The sequence below is a fragment of the Asterias rubens genome, chromosome 16 (genome assembly GCF_902459465.1).
Source record: "Asterias rubens chromosome 16, eAstRub1.3, whole genome shotgun sequence".
Taxonomy (NCBI): Eukaryota; Metazoa; Echinodermata; class Asteroidea; order Forcipulatida; family Asteriidae; genus Asterias; species Asterias rubens.
The window spans coordinates 8032800-8049794 of NC_047077.1; the positions used below are offsets into that span (position 1 = coordinate 8032800).

Genomic DNA, 16995 nt, shown 5'->3' on the forward strand with positions numbered 1-16995 from the left:
GAAATGATAAAACAACCCTATGTGATGGCCAGGATCAACAAAAGTATAATTAAACACCCTAGCTCGAAAGCCTGTTAATCCAGTCACATAGGGAAGCAAACACACTATATAAAATACTCTCTTTGGAAAATAATAATAATTTGAAATAAATATTAATATAAATAATCTGTTTACACAAGACTATTCTGATTCGAGAAAGCGCAGCGCTTTGTGGGCGGGCGAAGGGCACGGTTGCTTTTGTTTGATACGGAGAAAGAACTTTCCTATCAGGGCCTGGGATTATTCTTGCACACAATTTCATGTTATTGAAAGGAAACGACACGGATCTGTCGACCGGAGGTTTAAAACTTCAAATCCCCATCATCATAAAAAAATGACAGTCACCAAAATCTGCACACCATTACGTAAAAGCTCCACTTAAAAAAGAGGCAAGAATAATACACTTTTTTCCTATGGCAACTCACACCTGTTATCTCAATGTTGACTCATGCACAAGCCGTAGGGCTGCATGATGACTGCCCATCCGATCAGGCTAAAAACAATGTAAACACACTCGCTCAATTAAATGGATGTATACTTGATGGAGTTTTGTGGCCAAACTCTTTCCTGTTTTTATTTTTTATTTGTATTTATTTTTTATTATTTTGCTTTACGCAAAATATTGCCAGCACTTTATTAATAACGCTGAGCTTTCCCAATAATATCAAAGTACAATGGCGGGAGGACTTTGTGAAGTTTAGTATAATCAATCAACGCAAGCACTTTTCGTATACTTATTAGCGCATTGCAATGTGGGGGGGGGGCGCGTCAGATCTGACATTGTTTATGTCAAAGGTCGCCAATGCGGAAGTGACACGGACCAATCAGGTTTAGCCACGGTTGTTCTTGCCTTTAAATTGAGCCACGTTCACATGATGCGTGTGTACAATACAAAAGCGTGGACTGCAGAATAAAAGGGCAGTGTCATAACACACCTCTCATACTAAGTGCTGCCCTGCCAAGATGGACAAGTTTATTGGTGAGTTAATTGCAGGTTTTTAGTGCGGTATTCGATAGTTTTCAAAGTTTAGGCCTATTTATTAATATATTATATGATTTCATTCAATTAAAATGCTGCATTTATTTGTGTTTCTTTTCCTTTAAGTTAATATTTAGATATATTTTAAAATAAATTAGTTAATAATCGTTTAATTTTTAGGCCAAACCCCTCTATCTATCTAATATTTTATTATATACAGTCTACTCTAAATCTAACCACCATGCCATCTGACCATCATGATCATGCTCAAGTTTGTCAGTAGGTCCACCAAACACCATTGCCCACAGTCCAAATTAAAAAAAATCAGGTTGGATTTTTGGTGGCTGAAATGCTCATAGAAGCATTGACCTTACTTGAACTTACTTGAATCCACCGACGCCATCACACAACTGGGGAGGAGACGGTGGTTCTGGTTACTGGGGCAGACAGCTTAGATAAGCTTATGTAGAGTCCCCCGACGTTCTTTAGGAATTTATCCACATGTCCCTTGAAAATGTTCACACTTGAAGCTTCAATTGCTTTTTCGAGGGAGAATGTTCCAGTAAGTAGTACTAGTTGACCACTCTCTGGGTAAACCAGAACTTCCTGAGGTTGAGGTTGGATTTTGATTTGTACAAAGCATGAAGTAGCTTAGAATAGAACAATTGATACATGTACATGGTTCAACATACATACCAGAGTAGAGTCTGTAGAGATGGATGGGAAAAGTTTCCGTATGGCGCCACCACTTTTTCATTCGATATGAAATAATATAGTATCTAATTTACCTCAATGAGATATCCTTTTTTGTAAAAATTAGTGAAAAAGTGGTGGCGCTATACGGAATGTCATCCGATGATTGTTAATTATTACGTTTTGTCATGTTTTGTTTTTAAATTAACACTGAACAGGGTCCTACTAAAAGACGACAACAAGCCGACAACGGCGACAACAAGTCCAGAGCGCCGCCAACAAGTTTTAAATACCTCAAAAATGGCAAATAAATCATAGATGTACTATTAGAACTATGTGTGTTCTGTAATATAAACATACATTTAATGGAAAAAATTCACGAAAAGTGTGAGTTTTTAACCAGAAAAAAAACTTAACTTTCACAGAAAACGGTTGGACGCCATTATGATGCGGGTAAACCAGATTTAGCAGTAGAGGGCGGGCGTCATGCACTCTGCAAACTGCAGTGAAGGTCTTCACATGAAGCCCGCCCTCTGTTGTTGGCAAGTTCTAAATCTACCTGTATCATAATGGTCTGGTCCAAACACGGTTTTTAAGCCAAGATGGCGTCCGACCGCTTTCCGTGCAAGTGAAGTTTTTATTTGGTAAAAAAATACACACTTTACGTGAAGTTTTTCCATTAAATTTATGTTTATGTTACAGAACACATATAGTTCTAATATATCTATGGTTTATTGGCCATTTTTGAGGTATTAAAAACTTGTTGCCGGCGTGTTGTCGGCGCTCTGGACTTGTTGTCGGCGTTGTCGGCTTGTTGGCGGCTTTTAGTAGGACTGCACTGAACATGCTGAAACAAACCGAGGTTGGGGGGGGGGGGGGGCAGGGGTGACCCAGTAACTGAACGATGCTCTGACTGAGTGATAGGCCTATACAATATAGTGATGTAGTAGGCCTACTAATAAAAAAAATTAAAATGTTAAAAATGTGTAAACGATAAAAATGGAATGTCGGACACTTCGTACCTTTGCCACTTCATACCCTGGACACTTGGTACCTTCGGGACACTTCGTACCGTAACCAAATTGGTCACTTTGTACCGTGGTCAATTGGTTTGATTTCATAATTATCTGATCACAAAGCACAAAATAATCATAAACGATGCATAAAACCGAATTAGTGCGAAGGTAGGAAGTGTCTCGTGACAAGGTACGAAGTGACTTGTGAGAAGGTACGAAGTGTCTACCCTATGCTCGCACAGGGTACCAGTATTTCGTGGTTCCCAGATGCGTGGACTATGTGTTTTGTGCACAAAGCACAGATCGCTTTTTTTTTCTTCTTTCTATGACAAACGGACGTGTGCAGATATTGGGTTTATAACCCACGTTCGTCCTGGAAAAAGAAAAATATCAATGATCCGGACCCACAATGCACTACTAATCCGTGCACAGAAAAAATAACGGTTGTAGATAGGCATTAAGAGAAGGATGGTTCAGGGGATTGCTCAAAAATCTTAATTTTTTAGTCGGAAAAATTTCCGCGTGTACAGTTTCATACTTGGTGTAACGTCTCAAACATATGGAGAGGCCAGTTGGCAGTTTTGAAGGTAATTCGATGGATATTTCCGTAATTCTGGGCATTTTTGGTGTGACATCCATGAAAAAGTTGCCTTACACGTACCTCAGACCATAATATGATTTTGCTGGGGCGCTAGTTCGACTGAGAATGTAAAAATTTCGAGAGAAAAAAAAGGAGTACAGCGCCCCAGTTACTGGATCTACTCACCACTCAATGTTTATTTGTTCAGCCCAAAAGTTGATAACAAGTCTTGCCTTTAAATCTGTTACTTTTGTCTCCTTTTCTTTAATTTACAGGACTAGGATTGCTGCTATTAGCTGGTATTTCTAATGCATTATACAGTAGTACATCAGACGTAGTTCAACTTACGGCCAACACATTCCAAGACAAAGTTGTAAAAGGAGATGGCGTATGGATGGTAGAATTTTATGCTCCATGGTAAGTGTGCTTGACAAGTAGAACTTCACAAATTTAACAGACCTGTTTTTGTGAACTGAATTTTTGTTCAGGATCTGGATAAATACTCTCAGCGCTCTTATTAGAGCCAAACAAGAAATGGGAGAGAAGAAGATAATAAAGAAATTTCAGTTTAGATACATGTATGGGAGAAAAACCTCAGAGAATTAATTCCAGGGAAAACCCACCCAGTCAAGTAGCCCTGATGGTATACCCAATCCACATAGTGCCCCCCCCCCCCCCCCCCCCCCGGTGGGATTCAAACAAGGGTCCGAGAGGTGGAAGGTGAGGCAAGACACCACTATGCAAGCCTATAAACTGATTGGTCTAGATCGTTGAATTCAAAGTCTGGTGGTAAAAGGTCATCCGAGTGTGGGTTCAGCTAATTAACTATTATAAGTTCAGTTTCAGTTGATAAAGAATGGCACTATAAAATGTCAAATCAGAGATCACAAGATCCAATCCGTTATAATAAAGTATTTGCTTTTATTCATCCAATGTATACCAACTCAGTTTCTCACTGGTTTAAATGGTTTGTTGCCTGGTATTGGTTATGTCAGAATCTACTAACACTTAACTTTTTGAAAATATTGAATGCTGATTATTATTATTTGATGTTCTAGGTGTGGACACTGTAAAAGTTTGGTTCCAGAATGGAACAAGGCAGCCACAGCTCTAAAGGTAACAAAATATATTCCCATCTACAGAGTGGCAATGTCAAAAACAACCCCAGAGATGTGTTCATATTACATAGTGAATAAAACAACATCTTGATGCTTTCTCAAACATTAATGCACACACTGCACGAAGACGATCAAAAGTGCAAGCTAACAAACTACATCATCAGTTTTACACCACAGCACAGTTTATACCTAGTGTGTTGACAAACACTGAATCATACCCAAGAACAGATTGAAACTTTGCATGATGGAAGTAAAATTAGTCGAGGTTAGGTGAGGTTTGTATGATGGCAGTGTCATGGACGAGCCGTTAAGAGCACCATATTCAAACTCTGGTGTTTCTGATCAGCGGAGGGTGGGTTCGAATCCCCAGCCGTGACACTTGTGTCCTTTAAGCAAGACACTTTAACCATTGCTTCGTCCTTCGGATGGGACGTCAAGCCGTTGGTCCCATGTGTTGTGTAAATGCATGTAAAAGAACCCAGTGCACTTATCAAAAAGAGAAGTGATTCGCCCAGTGTTCCTGGTTTGATTGGCAGTATATATTGTGTTGCCCCCAGAGCGGTGTGTAAACCCTTGCATGGTTCTAAGGATTAGGTCTTATTTAATCAAAGTTCATCCCACTCCTTGCTGTAATAATACTTGGTGCTGGGTCATTCCGTGTCAAATCAACCAGTGGTCCCCAGGTGACCCTCTCAGATTTTGATGAAACTTCATCAGAATGATTGGATGTTGCAAAAATGAACACATACAAAAAAGCTAAGTCATATTCCATGTCGTTTTCGAGATATGACCGTTTGAAATTTGGCCGAGGCGGCCATTTTGTGCTCGCGCGAGACGCGAAAAGTGATTTTTGTGATAATTTCCGACTTTGAAAGCTCATAATTTAATTATTGTACCAGGTAGAGAGCTCAAATTCAGTATTCCATCTTACTTTTTGCCAAATTTCATGAATCTGCACTCAATTTAAATGTATTTCCTTTAATTTTCTAGTTATGGTCACCCAAAGTAGGCACTTTAATCAGCCGAAAATGTTTTTTGTGATTTTTGGGGTCACCCTGTGCCCACATGAGGGGTCAAATAAATCCTATATTCCCTAGGTATTATCTATGGGTGCATGTTTATACCCATAACCAATTATAAGCTCACCAATGCAATAATTTAGAAATAGCATGGGCCCAAAGTTGGTTCCAGCCAGAAAAAGGTCAAAAAGACCCCGCCCGTCTTGACCCCGGTTGACCCCGCGATCAATTGAAATGTTTTTTGAAATTGATACCAGTTAAACATATATATTATATCTACTTATACACCAATTTTCAGCTTTGGCACTCAACTCCTTCATGGTGTGGTGGCAATTTGAATATTATATGTTTTTGGCACATTTTAATGTAATATCATACAGTATACATGTACATGTACATTCATGTACACATGTACAATACATGGTAAAATATGTTTGAAGCTTGTGTAACTTATTTTTTTCTGGCTAGCAAAAAAGTAAGTTTAATTGTGTTATTGTTTTTAGAAATGGGTTGATGATGCATGTTTTTAACTGCAATAAATAATTTAAGGCAGGTACCACGAAGTGCTGCAAAATTCTCCCATAACACACAAAATATTGGAACCATACCCCAGTATGGAACCATACCCAAGTGTACCGTGTGTAGTTTCACTTGAAACATGGATCAAACCACACAATACAAATTAAATCTGCCAGTACTTAACACTAACTATCTGTCATATTCTTCTCTGGTTTTAACCCAACCCCAGTCCGTTTTGTTTCCTCCATGCTATGTTTATGCTGGTTAAACTTTCCAATCACATGGTCACTTCATTTGCATATTAAACGCTGGTATTACTTTCCATACACTACTTTTTTAGAACAATACTTCTCTAATGTGTATCACATGCAAACACTCATTTCTCAAACAAAATATGTACTTGTGTATCACGCAGACACCACAGATGCCAATGCGTTGATGTTACTTTTTGCTAGCCAGAAAAAATAAGTTACACAAGCTTCAAACATATATTACCATGTATTGTATGTGTACATGAATGTACATGTACATGTACACTGTATGATATTACATTAAAATGTGCCAAAAACATATAACATTCAAATTGCCACCACACCATGAAGGAGTTGAGTGCCAAAGCTGAAAATTGGTGTATAAGTAGATATAATATATATGTTTAACTGGTATCAATTTCAAAAAACATTTCAATTGATCGCGGGGTCAACCGGGGTCAAGACGGGCGGGGTCTTTTTGACCTTTTTCTGGCTGGAACCAACTTTGGGCCCATGCTATTTCTAAATTATTGCATTGGTGAGCTTATAATTGCTTATGGGTATAAACATGCACCCATAGATAATACCTAGGGAATATAGGATTTATTTGACCCCTCATGTGGGCACAGGGTGACCCCAAAAATCACAAAAAACATTTTTGGCTGATTAAAGTGCCTGTTTTAGGTGACCATAACTAGAAAATTAAAGGAGATACATCTAAATTGAGTGCAGATTCATGAAATTTGGCAAGAAGTAAGATGGAATACCAAATTTGAGCTCTCTACCTGGTACAATAATTAAATTATGAGCTTTCAAAGTCGGAAATTATCAAAAAAATCACTTTTCGCGTCCCGCGCGAGCACAAAATGGCCGCCTCGACCAAATTTCAATGGGTCATATCTCGAAAACGACATGGAGTATGACTTAGCTTTTTTGTATGTGTTCATTTGAGCCACACTCAATCATTCTGATGAAGTTTCATCAAAATCTGAGGGGGTCACCTGGGAACTTTTCTGAAAACTGGTTGATTTGACACGGAATGACCCTGCTCTGATTTATTTTGCAAAGGGCACGTTATCAATACGGTTATTACATGTGAACATCTCTTTTTGGGTAGTGTTTGTTCTAAAAAGAACTGGTGGTTGACACATGTAAACTCAACGTTTTATCTGTTTGCTCTGACCGTCTGTAGTAGAAATCGATCATGAAGCATGCCTTTTTCTCTGTAGAAATGTGTTAATTTGTCTGTAATTTTGTAAAACTGATTATTTTAGTTGACTTTACTGTGTGATTAATTGCAGGGTATTGTAAATGTTGCAGCCGTAGATGCTACTCAACATGAATCATTAGCAAGCACCTACGGCATCCGTGGTTTTCCTTCTATCAAAATATTTGGCGCTAATAAGAAAACCCCAAAAGATTATAATGGTGAGAAATTAACAAAGCCTCTTCCCCATGGCACCAACTCCAACACCCCACCCCACCCCACCCCACCCCATCCCCCTTTGAGTCTTTGGCTGGAAACCTAGGCTTGGTTTCAAGGCTCTACTAAACATAACCTGCAACACCAGCTTTCGGACAACAGACTCACAAGTAGCAAAACATGCACTCACGCAGTGCTAGCTCTGTGAGTCGCACACACACACTGCTGGGTTACGGTCACTGTGTGGACATTCCTTTGTTCTGTACTCTTAGAAACACCCCATACCTCAACACTGTTAACAACACTGTGTGGACATGTGTAAGTCCAAAGTGCTGCAGGTTCCTACACCCCATACCTCAACACTGTTAACAACACTGTGTGGACGTGTGTAAGTCCAAAGTGTTGCAAGTTCCTACACCCCATACCTCAACACTGTTAACAACACTGTGTGGACGTGTGTAAGTCCAAAGTGTTGCAAGTTCCTACACCCCATACCTCAACACTATTAACAACACTGTGTGGACGTGTGTAAGTCCAAAGTGTTGCAAGTTCCTACACCCCATACCTCAACACTATTAACAACACTGTGTGGACGTGTGTAAGTCCAAAGTGTTGCAAGATCCTACACCCCATACCTCAACACTGTGTGGACGTGTGTAAGTCCAAAGTGTTGCAAGTTCCTACACCCCCATACCTCAACACTGTTAACAACACTGTGTGGACGTGTGTAAGTCCAAAGTGTTGCAAGTTCCTACACCCCATACCTCAACACTGTTAACAACACTGTGTGGACGTGTGTAAGTCCAAAGTGTTGCAAGTTCCTACACCCCCATACCTCAACACTGTTAACAACACTGTGTGGACGTGTGTAAGTCCAAAGTGTTGCAAGTTCCTACACCCCATACCTCAACACTGTTAACAACACTGTGTGGACGTGTGTAAGTCCAAAGTGTTGCAAGTTGCTATATTATGAGGACCTCTTTTGTTCTCTAATCGCAAGCTAGACTTGGGACCTTTTTCAGGACTCGGCCTGGATTCCATCATTCATTTTGGAACAGCATACAATGTGCACTGTGTCTAAAACACCAAACAAATACCAGAGCAGATGCCAACTGAAAGTGTTTTAACATCAACTGTTTAAATTGCCAGGCATGATATTTCACGAAGGAAACTAAAGCGATTGCCTCTATGTCCCCCGGTCATTGCCTTGGTGCCCTTGAAATAGACCATTAGAATTGTACAACTTTACCATAGGGTTCCCTTTACTGAGGAGAACATGTCTTGTTGCCCTTGCCATCAAATCGATCGTACAGACCTGACTTGCCATTGATGTATTTTGTTGTTGTGGAATTTGTGCAGGTGCCAGAACAGCAGCCGGAATAACTGATGAGGGTTTGAAAGCTGCCAAGGAAATGGTGACTGGGAGACTGGGAGGAAAGAAGTCAAGTGGAGGAGGAGGGGGAGGTGGGTCTGGAGGATCAGGGGGAAGTGGTGGCTCGGTAAGTGGGTCTCAAAGATTATAGAGCGCTGAAGGCGCAAGATGCGGAACTTGGGCGGAAATGTGAAATCCCACTGGATGCCATTTCGGCCAGTAACTCTTTTGATACAACAATAGATCAGTGGAGATCAGTGCAGACAATGATCATTCCTATCAATGGGAAACAAAACATTCACTTGCTGAAATGGCGCCCATGCGTATTTCACATTCCAACAAGAGATAAAGCTTCAGTTTCGCATCTTGCGCCTTTGGTACTTAATTATATTTGGTGGGTCCTTATAGAGGTAAAAGAGGCCATTTCTAATTTATGCAAATTAATCATATTGCTTGAGTATCTATCTTCAACTTTTTTGATACTTTGATTTGGAGGGTTTCAAGAGACAAGCAAATATAGCCATACATGTAGGTCTCGTGTTTTGTGTAATGTACGTAAAAGAACCCAGTGCACGTATCCTGCATGTGTATAAGAACAAAGATTATTTTGCATACTTAGTTCAGTTGTGAGGATCGACTTGCTATTGTTGTTCTATATATCATTCCCTTGTCTGAAGAATGGGAGCCAGTTTAACAAGGGATAACATTGTCAAGGCTTATTCCGTTAAAGGTCAGTCCTTGTTCATCAAAACTGTGCCAACTTTTTCAAGGACCAAATATCATGCCTGAAATAAAAAAAAATTAAAAAAGTAACGCACGTAGAAGAGCCTGGTGCACTTATCGAAAAAAGAAGCCTTCACTATCATTATTATAAGTGTTAATTTGATGTCTTTTACAGGGAAGTGATAAAGATGTGATCACACTGACAGACGCTAACTTTGATGAGCTTGTTGTAGACAGTGACGATATATGGTTGGTTGAGTTCTACGCTCCATGGTGCGGACACTGCAAGAACCTGGCACCAGAATGGGCTAAAGCTGCAGCACAACTCAAAGGCAAAGTCAAACTTGGAGCTCTTGATGCCACTGTACACACGGTTAAAGCCAGTGCATTTGGGGTATGTACATTTATGGTTTCCTGGCTATTTCATAGAGCTACTAAACACAAAAATTTGCTAAGCGTGAAATTTCTTCCTTGATAAAAACAGGGTTTACCAAACAAGTTTGCTTTTGTTGCGTTCTGCTTGTTACTGGCATTTAGCTGTTGTTTGCTCATAAATCCTGAAAATCATGTGGAAATTTGTTGGGTAATTTTTAGAGCACCGAATTCAAACTCTGGTGTTTCTGGTCAGCAGAGTATGGGTTCGACTCCCCATGCGCCGTGACACTTAACCATTGCTTCTTCCTTCGGATGGGACGTAAAGCCGTTGGTCCCATGTGTTGTGTAACGCATGTAAAAGAACCCAGTGAATTCTGCCCCGGTGTTCCTGGCTGTGGCTGCTGTATGCGCCGTAGCACCTTGTAAACCCATAGAAGGTGCTAAAAACTTGGGTCTCGGAATTCATTACCGTAATTTTCGGATTATAAACCGCGCGGAGTATAAACCGCACTTCCTCAAAATATACAAAAAAATATTTAATGTCGGCGTATATGCCGCGCGGAGTATAAACCGCGACCCAAAAAAAAAAATTAATGAAAACAAACTAACCTCAAAACACGGAAGTGAAGTACGCATTACGGGTGATTTTTTTATTTCACACTATCAGTCCTGAATTATCCTTTGTTTCCATCAACAACCCTTTTCCAGAATTTGAATTTATATTTTGATGATCGGTTGTGTTGACCATGTTTTGTGAACTTCTTTGGCAACAAATCTCCGTGAATCAAAGATCGGTCGACAACGCACACCTAGAAATAGTTGAACTTTGCCCTGCATCGCATCGCCCTCTGTTGACAAAAGTTGTTCACGTTTGATTAGACTTGGCCACAATCCGCGAAGTGTGGGTCAGACGTTCAGGCTATGTGTTGTACAATAGGGAGCCGATCCGTCCGAAGTCTAGCCAAGATTTTATGAATGGAACTACCACCGGCCAATCATCAAACGGCCAATCACAGCATGCGCACAAAGGGGCCGTGCTTGTTCAAGATCAAGACGCCGGTGATGCAGAAGGTCTGCGTGAGGAGCTAGCCGCTCTGTTTTGCAGCGACAGCGAAGACAGCGACTTCGAGGGTTTCAATTTGTAAGAAACCAGATAGATCAAGACATCAAACAAAACCAACAGTTCTTTTCAGAGCTACCACTACTTCCAAAAAGAGATAACCGTGCAAAGTGAAATAATAAAATATTATAAAAAAGTGGATTACCTGGCCCCTGAATAAAGAAAAATCCCCTTATTTAATAAACCCAACCCCTGTTGAATCCCGATAAATTATAAAGTTACAAAAAATACCTTTGATTAATAAACCAAATCCGTTCGAAGCCATTTATTAAAAAACAAAAAGAGAGAACCTAAAAATATTAATAGTAATAGTATAAGCGGTATAGCATGCCCGATTATTCTGGCATCCATTTAAATCCCCAATTCATTACAATTAATAAAAACCCTTTATTTAAAACCCAACAAGATTTAGCATTAAAAGAACCCTTTATTTAAAATCACGCCCAATATTGTGAGACCAGTAATAAATAAGAAACTCTGCCCTTCAGGGAGTTTACACAAGTGCCGCTACATGTTCAAGATTAATGGACTCAACAATGAGGGCGGTTTGAACACGTTTTGTTTGATCCCAGGCGCGGCATAGTTCTTTGTGTACGTTCATTCACCATTCTGATGTTGTGGTTGAGCTGAAGAAACCGCTGGCTGTCACGAGTGTAGCCTGGAAGTCTGACGTCAGTATGTAGAGATCGTAAGATAAATAGACAGGGGACCAGTCTATTTCGCTCTCACACGAGTGCAGCCTGAATGTCTGACGTCAGTATGTAGAGATCGTAAGATAAATAGACAGGGGACCAGTCTATTTCGCTCTCACACGAGTGCAGCCTGAATGTCTGACGTCAGCATATATATATTGCTAGGATAAATAGACGGGGACCAGTCTAGTCTGAGTTTCGCTGAGCGAGGGCGCTGACGGCGGTTGATTAACGTTTTACAAAGGAAACACGGAATACAAATGGGGTGGGATTTTCAACAGGACTTTGTCATCACACAGGCATGTTTTGCAGGTTTTTGTTCTCGTTTCTTAAAAAAAAAAATATTTAGAATGTTTTACATACGATCTTTCTTTTAAAAAATGCCGTTTTTTCTCTTAAATATTTATACGTCGGCCTACAAGCCGCCCGGAATATAAACCGCAGGGGTTCAAAAAAATGTCAAAATCAACATATAAACCGCGGTTTATAATCCGAAAATTACGGTACTCAAGCATGAGAATCTTCCGGTTTAAACCGGAATTCCGTTTTTTTTTTTTTGTTTTTTTTTCCTTTCAAACTTGTGGTCTCTGAGTTTGATGTGAATTTGCTATAAAATTGGGGGGGGGGGGGGGGGGGTAGGTTTTTAGGGTATACATTTGGATTTCTCTAATCCCTCTTCTCTCCTCAGACAATGTCAGTTTACCGTTGTAATTGTTATTATCGCGGATCGATTCACACGGCGTTCATGAATAAACGGCGTTCATGAATAAACAGCGCCTAAACAATAAATTGCCGTCCAGCAGCTGGCCCAGTTTACGGCTTGTGGTCTTCCTGGCATCACGCATGCATGCAGCAGCAGCGACAGATGTATAAACTTGCCTCATTCCTCGCTTCATTTATAGTGGTACGGTTCAATAATGTTTGCGTGTAATGCGCTTGCTGCTGCAGCAAAGACAACACGTGTGGAGACTTTTGAAAGTCTACTGAAAAAACATTTTACGTGTTTTGCACCATGTGTACTGTGTACGTGCAGGTTTGTACACGAACCAATGAGCAGCGCGGCACGAATCTGAGATCGCCGGCAGGCCATGGAAAACTGGTACCTGTTATTGCCTCACAACCAGCGAAAGATATATTGGGAACCAGCGAACACACTGTACGTCCGGACGACGTGCTTTCTTCATTGGTTCTATTTCTATGTTGGGGTCTAATCTCAACCTCGTTCCAGTTATACCCTATGCTGAATAACAACCTCTTTCTCAAAAACACATCGCTCTCGCCAATTATATAGGCCTATTTATATTTTAAAAATAAATGTGCCTCGCCGACGGAACGTTAAAATCATAAACATTTAATTGCAAAAAAAATTCTTTTACACAACCAAATTTCAAATCAAAGAACCTATACAAATAGTTATTGGTGAGAAAAAAAAGCATTTTCAAGGGCAGAAATAAGGAATAAGATTGTTTGAATTGTTTGAGCTTTACATTCCTTAATTTCCCTCAAACCTATTATTTTTAGTAGCTCACTTCTACCTGGAAAAATAGGTATAAGAAATGCATCAGAGACCACCACAGAGCTTCTAAAATACCCATAGCTCCCAGGGCCCTTAAGCGGGCCCTGGACCCCGGCCATAAGGGACTTAGCGCTGCGCGCTCATGTTGCTTCGCACACGAAAAATGATAGAATATTGACATTTCCAATCAACTGAATTTTTCTGTTTTTTTATCATCACCCATTCTCATGCCTGATTACTGCAAAAACATCTTTCTGAAAGTTTGTATATACTTAGCGCCTTGAGTACCTTGTTTGGTAGAAACGTGCGCTATATAAGACTTCAATATTATTATTACGATTATTGTTATTACTATTATTAGTATGGCCACCTGGTTTAGAGCATCAAATTCAGATTCTGGTGGTGAGGTCATCGGAGTTTGGGTTCAAACTTGCTAGCAAGAATTAATAAGTGGATTTACCTGTTTTCAGGTGAGAGGATATCCAACCATAAAGTATTTCCCAGCTGGAAAGAAAGACATGAGTAGTGCTGAAGACTTCAACGGCGGTCGCACAGCATCAGATATTGTGCGCTGGGCAGTGGGTAAAGTCAGTGAGGCTATGCCGGCACCAGAGGTTGTCGAGGTAGGTCTTGAATGAGTAAACAATTCCTTTTGCCTTACAATTGTTTTTATTAATATGTTCTGTTTTTGGCCACTCCAAGTGTACATGTAGCTGTCTTTGTATCTTTTTTAAAGGTCTAGCTCACTTCCCGCTCTTTTTGTTAGTGTTTCTGATTGATTGTACTTGATATCAGCTTTGAAATAACTGACTCTGGTCGATTTGTGCTATCCTTGCTTTTTGGATGTTTTATTTTTATTTTTTTGTATATGTATATATATTAATATTGTTATCTGTAAAAATTGTTTAAATTCGGCCTCTGGCTGCGATTATAATTTACAATTTTAATATCTCCTAGGACTTGTCCTACTCCTAACTTTTTGTGAAATCAACTTCTAGTGTACCATATTGGTAGATACATGTGCTATGTAAGTCTCTGGTGTTAAACAAGTAGAGATTAAAACCACTTCCACATGTGAGGTTTTATGTGTCTAAGACGGATTTGGAACTTGAATTCATCGAGATGAAAAGCAAGGTAATCAAACTTCATCTCTTGATTTAATTGCAGGTAACTGGGGAGGAAGTATTGAAAGAAGCTTGTGAGAAACATCAACTTTGTGTCATCTCAATTCTACCACACATCTTAGACTCAGGAGCAGTTGGACGTAACACGTATCTCCGTCAACTTAAAGATAACACTGAGCGCTACAAGTCCTGGGGGTAAGCTTCTTACTGTGACTGGTGCTATACTCCTCATGGGAGATTTTACAGAAACAAAATTGTGGGTTGAACAAGGAGAAATTAACTAGAGCAGGAGTCGAACCTGTGACTTCTGGGTTACTGTGCAAACACTCTACCAACTGAGCTATCTCGTCCTAGTTTGGCGGATGGCAGTGTCACTATTTTGTCCAATATCTTTGTTCACGGTTGCCAGTCAGAAGTCATTCAACCTGTATTAGCCAGAGATCACACCCAAGTTTATGATACATCCTAGGAAGTGACAGCAGAGGAATCACCTTAAGGGGTTGTGACTTTTTTACATAAACTATAAAGTAAACCATTTCCAGATTCCTATTCCCATATTTCCCTTTGCTTTTGTCCTGGTTGAGTTTATTGCTTATTCTGTTTTGTCCTTTTTGTGTTTCTAGGCCTTTTTTTTATCCCTTTTCACTGTCAGTGCTAGACGCTGTGTTCTTTGTATAGCGTATTAGAAATGCTATGTATTATTATAATTTATTTCATTTGTCAAGTGCAACATTTTACATTTTTTCGTTTGTGCTCTTAGATGGGTTTGGGCTGAAGCTGGTGCGCAGATGGATTTGGAGGGCGCCCTCGGCATCGGTGGATTTGGCTACCCAGCCATGGCAGTTCTTAACTCTCGTAAAATGACATACACTAGACTAAAGGGATCCTTCGGCAAAGAAGGCATCCATGAATATCTCAGGTAATTAATAACAATTATAATAGTTTCTTTTATTGACGATCAGACCAGGAACACAGGGGCAACCCCTTCTCTTTCCATAAGTGCACTAGTTTATTTTACATGCATTACACAACACACAACCCCTTTACGTCCCATCCGAAAGACGAAGCATCATGGTGTTTGAAAAAACATCAACTTCGTCTCGGTAAAATTATTAAGAACCAGGCCTCGTTGGGATTAAACCACTAGTTGAATAACTCTTCACCACACATTGATTCCCTTATTGTTATCCTTCACACGATACACAGCTTCAAACACCACCTGATGATTCAGTTTGGTTTATTTCTCACTCCTTTAGGGCTGTTGCAATGGGAAGAGGTTTGTCGACTGAAGTTATCGGCGGAAAAAAATTACCAGTCATCAATAAATCAGAGCCATGGGACGGTAAAGATGGAGTGGTAAGTCATATCTGGACCTTTTATCAATCATTCATTAAAGGCACTGGACACTATTAGTAATTACTTAAAATAATTGTTAACATAAAAATGTACTTGGTTATGGGCATTGGAGAGCTGTTGATAGTATAAAACATTGTGAGAAACAGCTCCCTCTGATGTAACGTAGTTTTTGAGAAAGAGGTAAATTAATTTTTGTTTTGTTTTGAACAGTTACCAGAGGAGGATGATATTGACCTTAGTGATTTTGACATGGATGCTGAAGACGGCAAAGATGAACTATAAAATAAATCAGCAATACACACCGAGTGGTGGTGAACTTTTTATGTACAGCATTTTGGTTTGTCTTAGTTTTTTTATCTATAATTATTTGACATCCCTGAGTTGATTGGTAGAACAAAAAAAAACATTCTGGGCAAGTAATGTAATGCCAAATTAAGATCTTTTGAATGTGACCTCCACTCCTTCGGTGGATGTAGTACTTTTCTTGTTTAATTTCCTGCTTATTCCTGCTGCCTTCATTCAGATCAATAAGTGGGTTGGGGAAGCTTTACTCCACTTCTGTATTTAAATTGTTTTAAAACATTAAGACATAGTAGAAAGGAGAAATGAATTATTTCTTTAATTTTAATTATTTCTTCCAATCTACCAAAGTATGTTGAATAAAGAAAGGTTCAACAGAAACTTAGACCAAGGCCTTATCTCAAAGAGCTGCTTAAGAACAAAAAGTAGCAAAGCAAAACATAATTTTGCTGATCAGCAAAATCTTTCTATCAATAGAAAGATTACCAGCCAAAATACCACGCATCATGTACCATCCAGACTGGTGTCCTGTTCATTTTTGCTTAGCAGGAAATATGTAAACATCATTTTTTGCTTGAGCAGCTCTATGGAATTGGGCCTTTGTTAGCAGGTAAATGCATTGTAGATTTTACGTTTAAAAAAAGCAACCTTAATTTATTGTTCAACATTTACGGTCGTTGGTTTCCCTATTAGCTGCTTATGCAATAACCTTAGCTGCCCTGCAGCATGTTTAAGTCACATGTACTATAAAACAGTTGATGAAATTATTAGTTAAGTATT

General features: G+C 39.6%; 1 protein-coding gene across 1 annotated transcript; it reads left to right on the forward strand.

Annotated features, from left to right (window-relative positions):
• The first annotated feature begins 873 nt into the window (after positions 1–873).
• LOC117300731 (protein disulfide-isomerase A6 homolog) lies at positions 874–16590 on the forward strand. The gene is made up of 11 exons (XM_033784514.1): positions 874–1018; positions 3583–3724; positions 4366–4423; positions 7516–7642; positions 8997–9136; positions 9908–10126; positions 13906–14058; positions 14603–14754; positions 15320–15478; positions 15816–15915; positions 16126–16590. The coding sequence occupies exons 1-11, from the start codon at positions 1003–1005 to the stop codon at positions 16195–16197; spliced, it is 1338 nt and encodes a 445-aa protein (XP_033640405.1). The 5' UTR covers positions 874–1002; the 3' UTR covers positions 16198–16590.
• The last annotated feature ends 405 nt before the right edge of the window (positions 16591–16995 follow it).

Excerpts from the sequence above, each read along its gene's own strand:
- LOC117300731 (XM_033784514.1), top strand. Across the intron at positions 10,127-13,905 it reads TTAAAGCCAGTGCATTTGGG|GTGAGAGGATATCCAACCAT; the intron begins GTATGTACATTT and ends ACCTGTTTTCAG. Across the intron at positions 14,059-14,602 it reads CGGCACCAGAGGTTGTCGAG|GTAACTGGGGAGGAAGTATT; the intron begins GTAGGTCTTGAA and ends ATTTAATTGCAG.